Source organism: Odocoileus virginianus, chromosome 15 (assembly GCF_023699985.2).
Source record: "Odocoileus virginianus isolate 20LAN1187 ecotype Illinois chromosome 15, Ovbor_1.2, whole genome shotgun sequence".
NCBI classification, from domain to species: domain Eukaryota; kingdom Metazoa; phylum Chordata; class Mammalia; order Artiodactyla; family Cervidae; genus Odocoileus; species Odocoileus virginianus.
In genome coordinates, this window is record NC_069688.1 from 20,614,496 (window position 1) to 20,631,427 (window position 16,932).

A 16,932-nucleotide genomic window follows, 5' to 3' on the forward strand; every position below is an offset into this window, starting at 1 on the left:
TCTCAATAGCTTTTGTTTTGCATCTTCTTTAAGATCTTCCGTACTTGAAGGTCATCAAGTATTTTCCTGTCTTCTCGTGCTCACCTCTAACACCACTTTTATCACTTACTACATTCATGCTTCTAACTTTTTAATCTGTTTGATCTACTTGTGATAATCCTTTCCCTGGACCAACACTGTAATTTTAATCATGATAAATGTTGATGCTTTTGATATGATAGGGGGAAATGCCCTCTTTTATTTCCAATTTGCCTTGGTTATTCCTCTTTACTCTTCTATATGAATTTTAGAAGTTGACGAAAAATCAGTTATATTGAATTAGTAATTGAACTGGGAGTGTGGGCATAGAAGGGACATCTATATTACACTGAGACTTTGTATCCACTTCAATTGTTTCGAATTCCATCTGTAAAGCATATAGTTTCTCCTTAAAGTTCTACATGTTTCTGTTAGATTTAGTCTCAAATAGAATGTTTTATTTCCATTTTAAAAATGATTATTGGCAGTATATGATTTTGTGTTTAAGTAAACTTATCAGTACTAGTAAGTGGATTCACTTAGTTCTTTCAGGCCTCTTTTCTCATCTCTTTATTTCCAGGAGCTCCAAGAGAATGTTAAACAGTAGAAGTTGAGAGCAACCTTGTCCTATTTCCTACTTATGGTAACTGCTTTCACTTCTCTAATGTGGATCATTTTTGTTGAATATTTCTGGAACATTCCCCCTTATTAAAGTAGTACCTTTAGTCTTCCCTTACTAAGTTTCTTTTTTTATCGTAAGTACTGAATTTTATAAAACTACTTTGAGACTGACCTACAAATCTCCCTTTTGTATTCTCCTTGGTTTCGATAGCAAAGTTCTGCTATCCTTGCAAAATAACCAGTTTACCTCCACTTTTTCCTACACTCTCACTTTAAGAGGGGCATCATCTGTTCCTTAAAAGTTTAGCCTAACTTGTGGACTCTCAGCCCTTTGTGAAGAAAGGAGGGTATAGACTTTGACTAGTGTTTCAATATTTATTGTATGATTATTGGTCTGCTCTGTTTCTCTCTCCTTCTTGAACCAATTTTGATCATTTCTCTTTTCCTTCAAAAACACTGTGTATTTAATTTTTAAATATAATGGTGTGAGGTGAAGTGAAAGTCGCTCAGTCATGTCTGACTCTTTGCAACCTCATGGACTATACAGATCATGGAATTCTCTAGGCCAGAATACTGAAGTGGGTAGCCTTTCCCTTCTCCAGGGAATCTTCCCAACCCAGGGATCAAACCCAGGTCTCCCACATTGCAGGCAGATTCTTCATCAGCTGAGCCACAGAGAAGCCCAAGAATACTGGAGTGGATAGCCTATCTCTTCTCCAGAGGATCTTCCTGACCCGGGAATCAAACCACGGTCTCCTGCATTGCAGGTGGATTCTGTGAAACAGTTATTCAGTTATTTCCCCACTCATTCTTCAAATCCTTGTTTAAAAGCTACTTCCTCCATGAATAGTGCTTTCACTTTTGTCCCATAGAAACAAGAATGGACACTTATTGGGTATTCACCTGCCAGGCACCATATTGGACCCACAGTAATTATATAATCATGTGGTCCTCACAGAATCCCTGAACTGATGAGGAAACCCAAGGAGGCAAAACCCACATAACCAACTACTCAAGGTCACATAGTAGCGGGGAGAGGGGCAGGGGAGGGCATCTGTGCCCTTGCCCCTCACCACACCTCCTGCCAGGGGTGTGCCCAGGCTAACCTGCACCTGAGATTGTCAAACGCTTGTGGCCATCCACTCACTGAGTTGTGCAATCACTTTAGTGAGTTACTGTCAGCATTTTTCTTTTTAAGTAAGATAGCAGGATAGAACACAGAGCAGATCACATGAAGACAGTCTCTACACACTTGACGAAGTAGATAAACCTGTGTGTATACACTGGGTGGAAGAATGCATTTCTTGCTAGCAACAAGAATCAAAACCTTGACAGCCTAAAAATGTGCCTTGAAAATACTAGGAATCTTGAACACAGCAGGTGTGTGAAGTTGAACTTAATAATGACCAAGAGGCAAGTGATATATTTTAGTGCTTTCCAAATTATTGGAGCAAGATGCTCTATGAGAGCTAACATTTGTTGAATTTTTATTACATAGTAGAAATTATTCTAAGTACTTTATATCAAGATCCAATGAATCCTTAAAACAACCCATTTTACAGAAGAGGAAAATGAAGTTCAGAAAAGTTTAGTATCTTGTTTGAAGAGAAAGGTTATTTACATAGCTTTAAAGGAGCTCTTCCAAGACATTTATCAATTAAAAAGTAAAACTAGCAACTTTGTGGTGGAGAAACCTAGCAGACACCCCCTCAACCATGTGATCAAAGTCACCATCGCCAGTAATAACACACATTAACATCAGGCACCTTGGATACAATGTACTGAGAACGCATCATCAGTGGGATTCTGGTCAAAAATGCACAACTTCAGTCTAATTATAGAGAACTTCATACCTAAATTAAGACACAGTCCACAAAATCACTGAGCAGTACTCTGCAAAAGTGTGAGGGTCATAAAAGATGAAAAACCCATTTTAAATTGGAGAAGATATGACAACTAAATGCAGGATGGGATCCTGGTAAAAAGGACTCTGGCAGGGAACCTGGTAAGATTCCAGTAACATCTGTAGTTTGGTTGATAGTGTTGTACCACCGTTAAGCTGATAACTGTACACACGGTTATGTAAGATGCTAACATTAGGGAAAGCTGAGTGAAAAACGTCAGGAACTCTGTACTATTTTTGCAACTTTCCTGTAATTCTAAAAATTTTTTTTAAATGAAGTTTAAAAAAGTCATAATTGTTGAAACAGGAAGGGAGGAGGAAGAGGGAGAAGGGAGAAAAGGGCAAAGGAAGCGAGGTAACCTGCCCGAGGTCACCCAGCTGTGACTGGGAAGAGGCTAGTTTGAGCTCCAGCCAGTGGGCCCAGGCGGCCTTCCCTGTGTGAGACACAGGAGGCGAAGAAACTCTAACCCACCTGAAGGCCACCTGAAGGAGAGCGGGAATGTTCTCTTGAAACCTCAATTTAATATTCCATAAAAAACTCTTCTACAATTCTATAAAGCAGTTATCCTTCAATTAAAAAATAGATTTAAATATATATATACATATATGCAAAAAAAAAAAAGGAAAAAAAACCAAACCCTGCTACTTGTGGTTTAACTTGGAGAACTCATTTAGTGAATAAAATATGTCCATGTTTTTAAAAAATAATAGTAAATGTAAAGTAAAAAAGTCAAAATTGCTATAATTTAAAGGCTGTAAGCAACTTGAAGGCAGGGACCTCACTGACAGACTACATAAAAATGCAGATATTTAATATCAGATTCATGTTCCTTGATGTAGTAGAATCACAGAATGGTTTGCAAAATGCCAGAGCACTTACATAATACACAGTGGAGGGTAAAATTTAAGTTCAAAACAGGAAACACTGGATAGATTCTTATATAAAGATACTTATAGTAACCAATTACAAACGACAGTGTAACAGGTAACTAACTAAATTAGCTATTGGATTTACAGAGTCTATACAGTCATTACAAGTCATGTAAGAAGGCTCAGTGACATGCAGATACAAGTCTGCCACACAAATAAAAAGCAATAATAAAGGGCAATAAACACACAAGAACTCAATGGCATGGCAAATTTTAGGTGACTGTTATTTTCTTCTCCGTATTTATTTTTACTTGCCACATTTTCTACAGTGAACATTTTTATTAGTTAAAGACTTCTCTGAAGATTCTTTGCAAAGCATAAATTAAAACTGATTTGACATGAATACAAAATCTGAATGTGCACACAAATACCTATTGCGTATGTCACTAAATGAGTGGAGAAAACTGTTTTAAAAAGCATCACTTATCCCAATAAAATACAGTGCTAAATTATCGTAACAGAACATTAAAACAGGGTAAGAAGTAATTTTTACTTCCTCTGAGCCATAGGGGCGTATTTAGAAATATCTCAGAAAAACAAAGAATAAATACTTCAAAATTATATACTCACTTACAAAATAAGTTCAACACTTGAATTTACAGAAATTAAATCATGTCTCTTGAAATATAAATAAATTCAAATTCCTTACGATATGCGTTATCCTGAAATACAGGAGGTTACAAGTGGGAGGGGGACATAGACTCCCGAGTCCTGTAAACCAGGCCACTGCATTTCTGTCTCACGGCTGTATAGACAATGAACAATAGCTGTCTACACAGATGCAGGCTCTGGTCATGGAATGTGGAGACACCATCCCATGGTTGTGGGTGAACAGCCACCAGAGGGTGTGAGGGCTATGCTGCCTGGCAAGGGCATTGGTATTAGCAGATAAATAGTAAATTCACTGTCAGAAGCATGTGTTTGCTGTCTGCATACCTTCTGACGACCACTGCTGGGAGCCCGAGCCACCAGCCAGGAACAGACCTGCTGCGCAGCACGGGTCAGAGATGCACAGGCCGAGACCCAGAAACCAGGGCTGCGTCCTGGCTCTTCTCCCTGGTGTCCTAGCAGCCTTGGGCAAATGATAACCTCTCTGTTCTTCAGTTTCCTTATGAGAAAACTGTAAAATGGAGATAATACATGGGCTCCATCTACTGTGTTATAAGAACTGATGCATGTTAAGCATTTGACACCGGATGACATGGTCAAGTGCTCAAAAATGACTTGCATATAGGGTTATCATTACCATCTTTCTAAATTCCATATATATGTGTTAGTATACTGTAATGGTCTTTATCTTTCTGGCTTACTTCACTCTGTATAATGGGCTCCAGTTTCATCCATCTCATTAGAACTGATTCAAATGAATTCTTTCTAATGGCTGAGTAATAGTGCTCGGGCCTGGTGCACTGGGAAGACCCAGAGGGATCGGGTGGAGAGGGAGGTGGGAGGGGGGACCAGGATGGGGAATACATGTAAATCCATGGCTAATTCATTTCAATGTATGACAAAAACTACTGTAATGATGTAAAGTAATTAGCCTCCAACTAATAAAAAATAAATGGAAAAAAAAAAAAAAAGACTTGCAGGCAAATGTAGATTTAAAGTGACAACACGTTAGCTTAGTTAAGTCACACAATGACTTCTGAAATGAGGCAAACAGAAAATGGGTAAATTTTGGTATATAGATTATATTTAATTTAAAAATATTATTACTTAGTATTTCATTGTTTAAAAATCTCGACACTGGGAAAGTCAAACTTATTTTGAACAAAATGGAAGTAAACACTAAATAATCAAAGCACTTTCAAAACAGTTTTCTATACTGTTCGTCTCTTACTTTTAGATATTAAATATTCATTTTTTAATTTTAGCTTATTGTCATATTCTACACAGCTATATGGTTCTTTGTTTAATGGAAACAAATGTGCTTAGAAGAAAATCACTTTAATAAAGACATACATGTGCACCACACATGCAAACAGATAACAAGAAACAGTAACTCTCCCCTCCATCATATTTTTCAACATCTCTTCAATCAACCACAGGGACGATGATGGGGTGTCAGTGCACCCACACCAGCAGAAGCCCAGAGCACAAAGCGATCTGCTTACCATGCCAGACAGCCGCGTGTCCGTCCCACAGGGTCGCCACCGTCTTCCTTGCACCATCCCACAGATTATGGGAGTAGGCTTCTTTTAGCATATTCTTCCTCTTATAAATGTGTAAGAAAACGATAGTAAGGTACAGCAGAAAGATGGTGAAGTAAGGGAGTATTAAAAGGAGGAGTGGTGTGAAAACCCACAAGAGGTAGTTTGCAAAATTCCAGTAGTCCTCCAAGTGCTCCACACCAAACCACGCTTCAAGGACATGGATGAGACAAGTCATGGAGGGCATGGAATCCTGTCCCACACCACAGCTTTGGTTCTTATTGGTCATTTTTCTTTAGGTGGAAACAGCAAATGCAGTCTCTTTCTTCATCGTCATGGCAGGTCTTCAACTTAGCCACTAGAAGGGAAAAATAATCCAGCGTGATTCTCTTCATAGCTGAGAGGGTAAATGTTTTGGTCTACATAAAAATATGGTGCAGAGTCATTTCTTAATAACAAAAATGAGTCAGTTGTTAACTCTTAACTTCGTTGCAGATTTAAATGTGAAAATGGGTATCCTCTGTCCACTCGTGAAGCATGCTGGGCTTAGCTTCTGAAAATAACTCACAAGCTACAGTTACGAGAGGAAAACAAAGCCAATGAATGAAACTGCAGCTTGATCTGAATAATTTGACTATATCTTAAGTGGATCATACTGAGCATTTGTATCTTAAACTGAGTTATGTTGAGATAACTATTCTTCACAGAAGAAAACATCAATATCTGATTCAATAAAAGTAACCCAATTCTTTAGGAAGTGATGACATATGTTTTGGGGTATTATCTTTTACAAGCAGGTTTATAGAAAAGTTCTCTGTTCCTTTTATGTTATACAATAATAAAAATTTATCAGCATAATTTTTATCTTATATGTCACTAAAATTTCTCTTGTATCTTAAATGAGTGAAGAAACAGAGCATTGTTTTGTGTCACTCCCTAAAGCATTCACTTAACTTACCAGAAATTAGATAAATATTTTGTCCCAAGCTTCAATGTCTGTATTCTGGAAAACACCATATACAAATGGAAGAAAAGTATGATTCAAAAAAAGATAACCATTAATACCTAGAGACAGAATTTCCATAAAATAAATGGTAAGAGATATAAACACAATGTGTGACAAACATGCTTCCTGCCCTACACCAGTGTATCACAATTCAAAATTATACTCATGCTACCAAAGCTTTTAGTGAAGACCTCTATATACTGTTTTAGCTCTATATGAAAAGGTTCCTCTGTTCACGGGCTTTCCCAGGCAAGAATACTGGAGTAGGTTGCCATTTCCTCCTCCAGGGGATCTTCCTGACCAGGGATCAACCCACATCCCCTGCACTGCAGGTAGACTCTTTACCACTGAGCCACCTAGGAAGCCCCTGTACTCTAAACCCCCTACCTAAGACGTTTTTGCACTCAGAGTTACAGAAAACTGTGCTTCTTTAGAGAAAAAATATGAAGTTAGGATGTGTAACAGGTGATGTCTCTTTTTAGTAACTGCTGGATAAGCTGATGGTCATGATATTTGATGACACAACTGTATTAGCCCTCATGATTATAATTTCCTAAATAAGATTTCCTTCTTCCATTCCTATTTTCTCTGCTTCTGATTCTAAGAGATATTTTATCATTATTCCATACCATGTAACCTTAATGAAAATCATCTCAAATCCTTTGTGAATGAGGTGGGATAGGAAAAAAATGCGAGAAAGAGATGGAGGGAGAGGGAGACAGATGTATGCAAGAGCAGTCATGTGATGTCTTAAAGCCAAGATTATCTTGCTAATAAACCGGCATGTTGGCAGCACACAGAATCAACTTATTCTCCCAGGGATGGAGGATGTGTCCAATTTCCTGGTAACCAACAGCACTTATCTGTGAGAAATCTGGGCCTGTGGTGGTAAAGAAGGTGGACACAGCACACATTGAGCCCACAATCTGTGTTATATTTACATCACATTTTACGCAACCAATCAAAAGAGTCAACCAGTAGGAAATGGCAACCCACTCCAATATTCTTGCCTGAAGAATTCCACAGACAGAGGAGCCTAGCATGCTACAGTCCATGGGGTCACAAAGAGTTGGACACAACTGAATGACTAAACATAAACACACACAGAGTCAAACCACTAAAATTTATCAGTGTTTGAGCATTCAGAGTACGTCAAGGCTGTATATTGTCACCCTGCTTATTTAACTTATATGCAGAGTACATCTTGAGAAACACTGGGCTGGATGAAGCACAAGCTGGAATCAAGATTGCCGGGAGAAATATCAATAACCTCAGATATGCAGATGACACCACCCTTATGGCAGAAATAGAAGAGGAGCCAAAAAGCCTCTTGATGAAAATGAAAGAGGAGTGAAAAAGTTGGCTTAAAGTTCAACATTCAGAAGACTAAGATCATGGCATGTGGTCCCATCACCTCATGGGAAATAGATGGGGAGACAGTGGAAACAGTGTCAGACTTTATTTTTTTGGGCCCCCAAACCACTGCAGATGGTGATTGCACCCATGAAATTAAAAGACACTTACTCCTTGGAAAGAAAGTTATGACCAACCTAGACAGCATATTAAAAAGCAGAGACATTACTTTGCCAACAAAGGTCCATCTGGTCAAGGCTATGGTTTTTCCAGTGGTTATGTATGGATGTGAGAGTTGGACTGTGAAGAAAGCTGATCACCGAAAAATTGATGCTTCTGAACTATGGTGTTGGAGAAGACTCTTGAGAGTCCCTTGGACTACGAGGAGATCCAACCAGTCCATCCTAAAGGAGATCAGTCCTGGGTGTTCACTGGAAGGACTGATGCTGAAGCTGAAACTCCAGTACTTTGGCCACCTCATGCAAAGAGTTGACTCATTGGAATAGACCCTGATGCTGGGAGGGGTTGGGGGCAGGAGGAGAAGGGGACGACAGAGGATGATATGGTTGGATGGCATCACCGCCTCGATGGACATGGGTTTGAGTAAACTCCAGGAGTCGATGATGGACAGGGAGGCCTGGCGTGCTGCGACTCATGGGGTTGCAAAGAGTCTGACAAGACTGAGCAACTGAACTGACTGAACTGAGAATTCAGAGTAAAACAACATAGCAAAACTTACTACTTTTTAAAATAAGAGCTTTCCTCACTAGGGTGGCTATCATCAAAGAAAGGAGGAAAATAACAAATGATACTGATGATATGGCAAAATGAGAACCTTTGTACATTGCTAGTCACTGTAGAAACCAGTTTGGCAGTCTTCAAAAAGTTAAACATAGAGTTACCACTGGACCCAGTAATTCTTATCCTAGGTATACATCCAAGAGAACTGAAAACATATTCACAGAAAAATGTGCATACTGTTGTTGACAGCAGCATTGAGTCGTGATAGCCAAAAAAATGGAAATAACTCAAATGTCCACCAGTGGATGGATAAAAATATGCTGCAGCCAGAAAAAAGATTATTCAGGCACAAAAATAAAGTACTAGTTCATACCACAATATAAGTGAACCCTGAAAACATTATACTAAGTAAAAAAAAAGGAAAAAGTCAGATACTGAAGGCCACATCTTACATGATTTCATTTCTATGAAACACCCAGAACAGGTTAATTCACACAGACACAAAGGCTAGTGGCTGCCCGGGGCTGGCAGCAGGGCAATGACAGGAGACTGCCAATGGAAACAGAGGTGTCTTTGAGGGACAATAAAAATGTCCTGGATCTGGATGGTAGTGATGGCTGTATGACCTTGTGAATATACTAAAAACCACCTGGTGGCACATTTTAAAAATGGGAATATTATGATGAATTATATCTCAACAGAGAGAGCTTTCGAATAGTTAATACATTAAAATTTATGATAGCCTCTCTAATATGTTAAAAGAAGCTTTTCCCAGGCCTGAAAACCAATCATTTTGGTGAGCTGACCCTTCCTGCTTAATACAACTGTCCCAGTAATCTAGTCTCATTTCCAATTTTTAATAGGATTCTAAAATCTCGTGGTTTTAAAACCTTTAGTACCTCCCTCCACCCAAATTGGTAATAGAACACTCTCTCTTAGCCCTGGTCACATTCTGACCTGTCACACAAACTTCACACACACAGTAGAGGGGAAGGGACAGTGTACAGGTAGAATCCTGGGGACAGAGGCTACGAGGACCCAGTACAAGATCCAGCCACCCCTTAACAGCACCCCGTGTACCACACAGAAGAACCTCCTCCACAAATGGTCAACCCTTCGATTTAAAACATTCCAGAACAGAAAACTCAAAACGTACCTGTTCCACCTTCAAAGGTCTGTGTCTGTGCCCAGTTATGTCCAACTCTTTGCAATCCCATGAACTGCAGCCCACCAGGCTCTTCTGTTCAAGGGATTCTCCAGGCAAGAATACTGGAGTGGGTTGCCATTTCCTACTCCAGGGGATATTCCTGACCCAGGGATTGAACTGAACCTGTGTCTCCTACATCTCCGGCATTAGCAGGCAGATTCTTTACCACTGTGTCACCTGTTTGAGCAAAGCCCCAAGGATGTGAAGAAGCAAACCATGTGCGCCTTCAGAAGAGAATTCCTGGCTGAAAAAATGGTAAGCACAAGCGATGTGCACTTTGGGGTGGAGTGAGGAACAGAAAAGCAGGCAGGGTGAGGAAGAGGGGGGGTGGGCGGTTGGAAACAGAGAGCACTGTAGAATTTTGTGGGCTAGCTTTTACCTAAGTGAGAGGGAAAAGGTGTCAGAAGGATGAGATTTCCAACTTCGGTTCTCAATGTTGGCTGTGTTGAGAATATGCTGCACAGGGGGCAACAGGACGTTACTGCGGTCACCAAGACGAGTCGTGAAGGTGGCAGGACAAGTGTGCAGAGGGAAGGCTATAAGAGACGGTCAACGTCTGGATATATTTCGAGGATAAAGCCAACAGTAAGCACTGGTAATGAATGTAGAACATGAATAAGAGGAGAAGTCTGGATGGCCACACGTTTTCAGGCAACATGGGTGGGTACATGGCAGGGCTCACCTCTTATTGTGGAACCCAAGACAAGTTACATAATATCTCTCTGCCTCAGTTTCTCCATCTACAAATGAGGATAACAGTATAAAGCTAGTAAGACTGTCTTGAAGTCCAAGATGGCAGAGTAGAAGAACGTGCATTCATCTTCTCATTCTTCAATGCAAAGAAATAGAGGAAAAGAATAGAATGGGAAAGACTAGAGATCGCTTCAAGAAAATTAGAGATACCAAGGGAACATTTCATGCAAAGATGGGCACAATAAAGGACAGAAACGGTATGGACCCAACAGAAGCAGAAGATACTAGGAAGAGGTGGCAAGAATACACAGAACTATACAAAAAAGATGTTAATGACCCAGATAACCATGATGGTGTGATCACACTCAGGTAGAACCAGACATCCTGGAATGAAAAGTCAACTGGGCCTTAGGAAGCATCACAATGAACAAAGCTAGTGGAGGTGATGGAATTTCAGCTAAGCTATTTCAAATCCTAAAGGATGATACTATGAAAGTGCTGCACTCAATATGCCAGCAAATTTGGGAAACTCAGCAGTGGCCACAGGACTGGAAAAGGTCAGTTTTCATTCCAATCCCAAAGAAAAGCAATGCCAAAGAATGTTCAAACTATAGCACAATTTCAGTCATCTCACACGCTAGCAAAATAATGCTCAAAGTTCTCCACGCTAGGCTTCAACAGTATGTGAACAGAGAACTTCCAGATGTTCAAGCTGGATTTAGAAAACGCAGAGGAAACAGAGACCAAATTGCCGACATCCACTGGACCAAGAGAGTTCCAGAAAAACATCTACTTCTGCTTTATTGACTATGCCAAAGCCTTTGACTGCATGGATCACAACAAACTGTGGAAAATTCTTCAAGATAGGGGAATACCAGACCACCTTACCTGCCTCCAGAGAAATCTGTATGCAAATCAAGAAGCAACAGTTAGAACCCGACATGGAACAACAGACTGGTTCCAAATCAGGAAAGGAGTACGTCAAGGCTGTATATTGTCACCCTACTTATATAACTTATATGCAGAGTACATCATGCAAAATGCAGGGCTGGATGAATCACAAGCTGGAATGAAGATTGCCAGGAGAAATATCAATAACCTCAAATACGGAGATGATACCACCCTTATGGCAGAAAGCAAAGAGGAAGCCTCTTGATGAAAGTGAAAGAGGAGAGTGGAAAAGCTATTAAAAACCTAGAGAGCAGAGACATTACTTTGCGACAAAGGTCCATCTAGTCAAATCTATGGTTTATCCAGTAGTCATATATAGATGTGAATTGGACCATAAAGAAAGCTGACTGCTGAAGAATTGATTCTTTCGAATTGTGATGTTAGAGAAGATTCTGGAGAGTCCCCTGGACTGCAAAGAGATCCAACCAGTTAATCCTAAAGGAAATCAGTCCTGAATATTAATTGGAAGGACCAATGCTAAAACTGAGGCTCCAATACTTTGGCCACCTGATCAGAACTGACTCATTGGAAAAGACCCCATTGCTGAGAAAGATTGAAGGCAGGAGGAGAAGGGGACGACAGAGGATGAGATGGTTGGATGGCATCACTGACTCGATGGACGTAAGTTTGAGCAAGCTCCGGGAGTTGGCGATGGACAGGGAAGCCTGGCATGCTGCAGTCCGTGGTGTCCAAGGAGTCAGACACGACTGAGCGACTGAACTGAACTGAACTGAATAAGACTACTGTGAACAAAGCTTAGAAGAGTGCCTTCCACTAGAAAAGCACTAAACAAGCATGACTCTCATCAGCTGGCTTGTAAAAAGAGGGAGTTGCTGGAAGAACAGGTTTAGGCATTCCAGGAAATCTTGGCCATCAGGAATTCAGGTTTGAACATGTCCAGGTTGTACTGGACATCCAAGTGAAGATGTTCAACAGGGAGCTGGACACAGCAGTTTCACAGGAAGGTCAGGGCTAGGGTAATACATCTGGGAGTCAATGACATACAGACCAGTATTGAAAACTGGAAAACTAAAGAATATCCCTCTAGGGAGTGAACATAAAATAAAAAAGCTTCCATGACTGAGCCTTGGGGCCCTCAACATTTTAGAAGCTGGGAAGCCAATAAGCAACTAACATCCTCCTTCCAGGAGGATTGTGGACATTAGAGTAAGAAAGGAGTCCTCAGTGATGCTGGGAGGTCTAATAAGATGAGAAATGATACGTGATCCTTGGATTTCACAACACAGAGGCACTGGCCAGCCCTGTAAGAACAGTTTTGATTCAGTGGGGGATAAAAGTTGAAGAAGGTTCAAGAAAGATTGGGAGGGAATGAACTGGAAATAGCAAATATTCAGAGGAATGCTGTTGCGTAAAGGCACAGAAAAACAGGTTGGTGGGGAATGTGGATCAAGTTTTTTGTTGTCTCACAGTGAACAAAACCATTGCAGTTTTTAATACCAATAATGATGTGTCAATGGGAGAATGAGAAATGGATGATCAAGAGAGAAGATAATTGCTGGGGACCGGGCCAGAGGGGATAGAATACAGCGTACAAGAAAGAGGATGGCACAAAGAAGACTTACATCACTGATTATGAATTCATGTATTCAATAAATAGTCATCAAGCAAATATGTAGTTTGTGCTGGGCACTATTCTAAACACAGGAATGTATCAGTAAACAAAATAGATGGTTATAATGAGAAAACATATGCAAAAGTACTTGGGATAATATGCCCAGGACATGCTAATCACCTAAGCAATGCTGGCTAACTAAATACAGATAGAGGTGAATTTGTTCATCCAAATCTTTGACAAAAATATGGACCAAGATAAGAGTCCCAAAACCTTTCGTGAGAGAACTATCGGAGGAATTTAAATAACGAGCTTTTGAGTTGACAGAATACTCATAAGAAAATGAGAAAATAACTTTAGATCTCAATGAATACCACCTCTTAATTGTGCAGAAGAGTTAAAAACAGAAAGCCAAGTAGACCTACCCAGTTACTAAACTAATTCAGTGAAAAACTGAGTCAAAATTAAAACCCAGTCCTCCCACTTCCTACTTTGATTTTCATTACACTTTTTAAGTCTCACTCCCTCTCTGACAGAAAAGCTAAAAATATTAACATTGCAATTTCTCTTCCCTCTACTTCTGCCTGGCCTTTTGCCCCCTCCAATTTACCACAGGCTGTACATCACTCCCTACCTTATTTATTTTCCCTACTTTATTTTCATCCAGTAAAAACTACTGAGAGAGTCATTTCCTAGGCAGGTTGATAAGAAGTCTAGGGGTCCCCTAGGAGAGAGGGGTCTGGAATTCTCAAGGAGGAAGAAAGGACAAACTTTACTTTTTTTTTTTCCCTCTAATCCTGTTATCTTATAACAATAGGTATCCTGCCTGAGGACAGTCTCTGGATTAAACCTTCTGGCTAATCCTGTTATCTTAAAATGTAAATTATGGGAGTAGGTCTGGTGAGGTCTTAACAACCTGCAGACATTCTTTGGATTCACTGGAGAGTATATAACTCCATTGCTAACACTAGCAAGCAGGTACTCTTGCTAGTCTACCCCCTTCTGATGCCTATGTCAGAAGCTTTCTGTATCTCCTTTATACTTTAATAAAACTTTATTACACAAAAGCTCTGAGTGATCAAGCCTCATCTCTGGCCCCAAGATTGAATTCTTCCCCTCCGGGGGCCTAGAATCCCAGCGTCTTTTTCAAGGTTCAGCATCAACCTTTCACTATCACTGTTTAAAAGATGTTTTGGAGGAGATTTATTTTAGTTACCAAGATAACAGAGTATTTCCTAAGCCCCAACCCCCAAAAAAACTCTCCAATGACACAGAGTCCTACACATCATATATACTTTCCCATCTGGAATTATGTAACTTGTGAGAAAAAGCTACCAAGTTGAAATATCAGCATGTCGATGTTGCCGATGAAGAACTTTTACAGTAAATGACTTTGTAGATGTTAAAATGAGAATATTTCAGAAACCAGTAAAACAGAGGGCTATTTTGTTTTCTACAAAACCTTCAGGAAATCTATTCTTCTTTTTTTTAATCATTACCAGTACTTTCACCACCATGCATGGTAGCAGATTCACTTCTTACTTTTAGTACAGGAGCCAAATTGCAGATATGTCGAGGAAAAATGCCAGTTACAAGAAATACTCACTGAAACACTAATTAATTTTCCCTTTTTCTTTTTGTGTATTTCATAATGGTTTAACAGGGCTCACACACTCAGTTTCAGTGAATAAGCATTCTACTTCAAACCATCAATACAGCAGAAGTTTATCTAATATTTCAGTTATGCTATCTGGCAAAATCAACCATCTTATCTTTTGGCTTTCAAGCTTCAGACTCTTAAGTTCTGATCCGAATTCCCTTTCAAGATGTTTTTTTCTTTTTCAATCTTAGAATGTCCCTCGATTCCTAGTTAAAATCTACCACTCTTGTTTGATAATTGCTGTTCTAACCTTATTTTTTCAACTGCCCTTATCCCCCAGATGTTACACATCCGTACTGGTGTATCATTCTGGTAAACTTCTACTTCCACCAACCAATAAAAGTGGCCAGAACATGAGGGCCCATTCTAGACCTCCGTATTTTATCTCAGCTCTTACTTATTCTGGGCTTCCCTGGTGGCTCAGTGATAAAGAATCCGCTTACCAATGCAGGAGACCCAAGAGATGAGGGGTCGATACCTCGGTTGGGAAGATTCCCTGGAGTAGGCAGGAATACTAAACCAACTTCAGGACCCACAGCACAAACCAAGTCCTAAGTGCTCCACAAGCTTCAAGTATAAGCATGCTTCCTGGAGGAAGTTGTGTGGGCGATCTCAACCAAAACCAAGCACTGCTTTTTTCAAACCCAGCAGAGCTGATCCAGTTTTCCACATCCTGGTTTGGACACACGTATCTTTTAAGTATTGATCAGCAGTCCTGTCTTACAGGCTGCAAACCTCGGAGACCGAACAGTGCCAGGCGCCTCTAGAGTAGGTATCCACCCAGACTATTAACAGCACTGGTGAGAAGTCTGATGTTCATGTTTCTCTTCCATCCTTCCAGCCGCCCTACGAAGCAGGTGCTACGCACCATCCCTATTTACAGACTCTGGCTTCCCTGGTGGCTCAGAGGATAAAGCGTATGCCTGCAATGAGGGAGACCCGGGTTCGATCCCTGGGTTGGGAAGAACCCCTGGAGAAGGAAATGGCAACCCACTCCAGTATTCTTGCCTGGAGAATCCCATGGACAGAGGAGCCTGGCGATCTACAGTCCACGGGGTCGCAAAGAGTTGGACACAACTGAGCGGCTTCACTCACAGCCAAGCTCCGGGGGTCAAGTGGCCCGCCCTGGTCACGATGGTGGTATAAAGGGCATCGACCAGGAGTCCCTCCGAGCCGGGCGCACGTGGACGCGGCCCCCTCCCCAAAACCACACAAGGGGGTGCCACTCGCATCCCCATCAAAGCGGCCCCGGAGGCAGGCAGGGAACAGAGACACCTCGCCCCCCACCCAAGTGGAGGCCACACCCGCCGAACTGCAGAGTTGGGGCGTGGGGGGGAGATGCAGGCCAAGGTGAACTGGCTCGTTGTCACCCAGGCAGGGCCTCTCCTGCCGGCCACTCCGGGCCCGAGCCGAACCCCGAGTCCAGGGGGAGCCTGAGGACTCCGCAGGGCCCCGATGAGACCAGACGCTCGGCCTTGGGGCCGCTGCCCGGGAGACTGGCCGGGGGCCGAGGAGCTGTGCTCCTCGAGTTCGAGGAAGCCCAGGCGGGGACGACGCACCTAGAGCGAAAAGCAGAGGCGGCTCTGCTCGCCCTCACCCTGGAACAGCGGCGGGAGCTCCTCAGTGGCTCACCCGGGGAAGAGGAGACACTCGAGCAGCCGTTCTCCCCGAGCGACGCGGGAGGAAAAAGCCAAGCGCCGGCTGCATCCCGGACAGTGTTGTGTGCTACACCGCTCGTCGTCCCGCCCCTTCCTGTACCGCCCCCCCCACCCCGAACCACTCCCGGCGGCTGCTGCTCGCTTGACACCCGCTTGAGCCATCCCGGGCCCTTCCCCTGCAGCCAGGAGTTCTCCCTCTGTCCGGCCCTCGGCCCCCGGCAGCCAAGACGGGGCGGGGTGGCCGGCCCGCGCCGTTTTGCACTGTGGCCGCCTCCTCTGAGGCGCTGCGATGTACTGCAAGAAGTGGAGGCCTGTGGCGGAAATGTGTCTCTTCCTCGAAGACCTGCGGGAGGGCTCGCGCATCCTCTGCCTTTGCTCGCGGGCGTTTGTGGAGTAAGTCCGACACGGGCCACTCGGTCCCCGACCTGTGGGGCTTGGGCTGCAGACCCGTGGTGATGGAGCCCTAGG

At 42.1% G+C, this 16,932-nt stretch overlaps 2 protein-coding genes across 14 annotated transcripts in view; one reads left to right on the forward strand and one right to left on the reverse strand.

The window, feature by feature from the left end:
- TMEM68 (transmembrane protein 68) overlaps positions 1-16,523 on the reverse strand; it is a 34,855-nt gene extending 18,332 nt beyond the window's left edge. For 2 of the 7 annotated variants that reach the window (XR_011491453.1, XM_070477117.1), the window contains exons 1-2: positions 16,366-16,523; positions 5,587-5,980 (exon numbers count right to left, since the gene is read on the reverse strand). Coding sequence is in view for 6 of the 7 variants with exons in the window: in XM_070477117.1 (XP_070333218.1) it covers positions 5,587-5,911 (325 nt within the window). In the remaining variant the exon portion in view is untranslated. Of the gene's footprint in view, positions 1-5,586; positions 5,981-6,580; positions 6,626-15,586; positions 15,717-16,365 lie in introns of those variants that run through there. The other 5 variants (XM_070477116.1, XM_020900817.2, XM_020900816.2 and 2 more) reach the window with 5 other exon arrangements.
- A 60-nt stretch (positions 16,524-16,583) lies between these two features.
- The window catches only part of TGS1 (trimethylguanosine synthase 1), a 31,357-nt gene continuing 31,008 nt past the window's right edge, over positions 16,584-16,932 (forward strand). For 5 of the 7 annotated variants that reach the window (XM_070477118.1, XM_070477121.1, XM_070477120.1 and 2 more), the window contains exon 1: positions 16,584-16,857. In XM_070477118.1, coding sequence (XP_070333219.1) covers positions 16,754-16,857 — 104 coding nt within the window. In that variant the 5' untranslated portion in view covers positions 16,584-16,753. The remainder of the gene's footprint in view (positions 16,858-16,932) is intronic. The other 2 variants (XM_070477123.1, XM_070477122.1) reach the window with 2 other exon arrangements.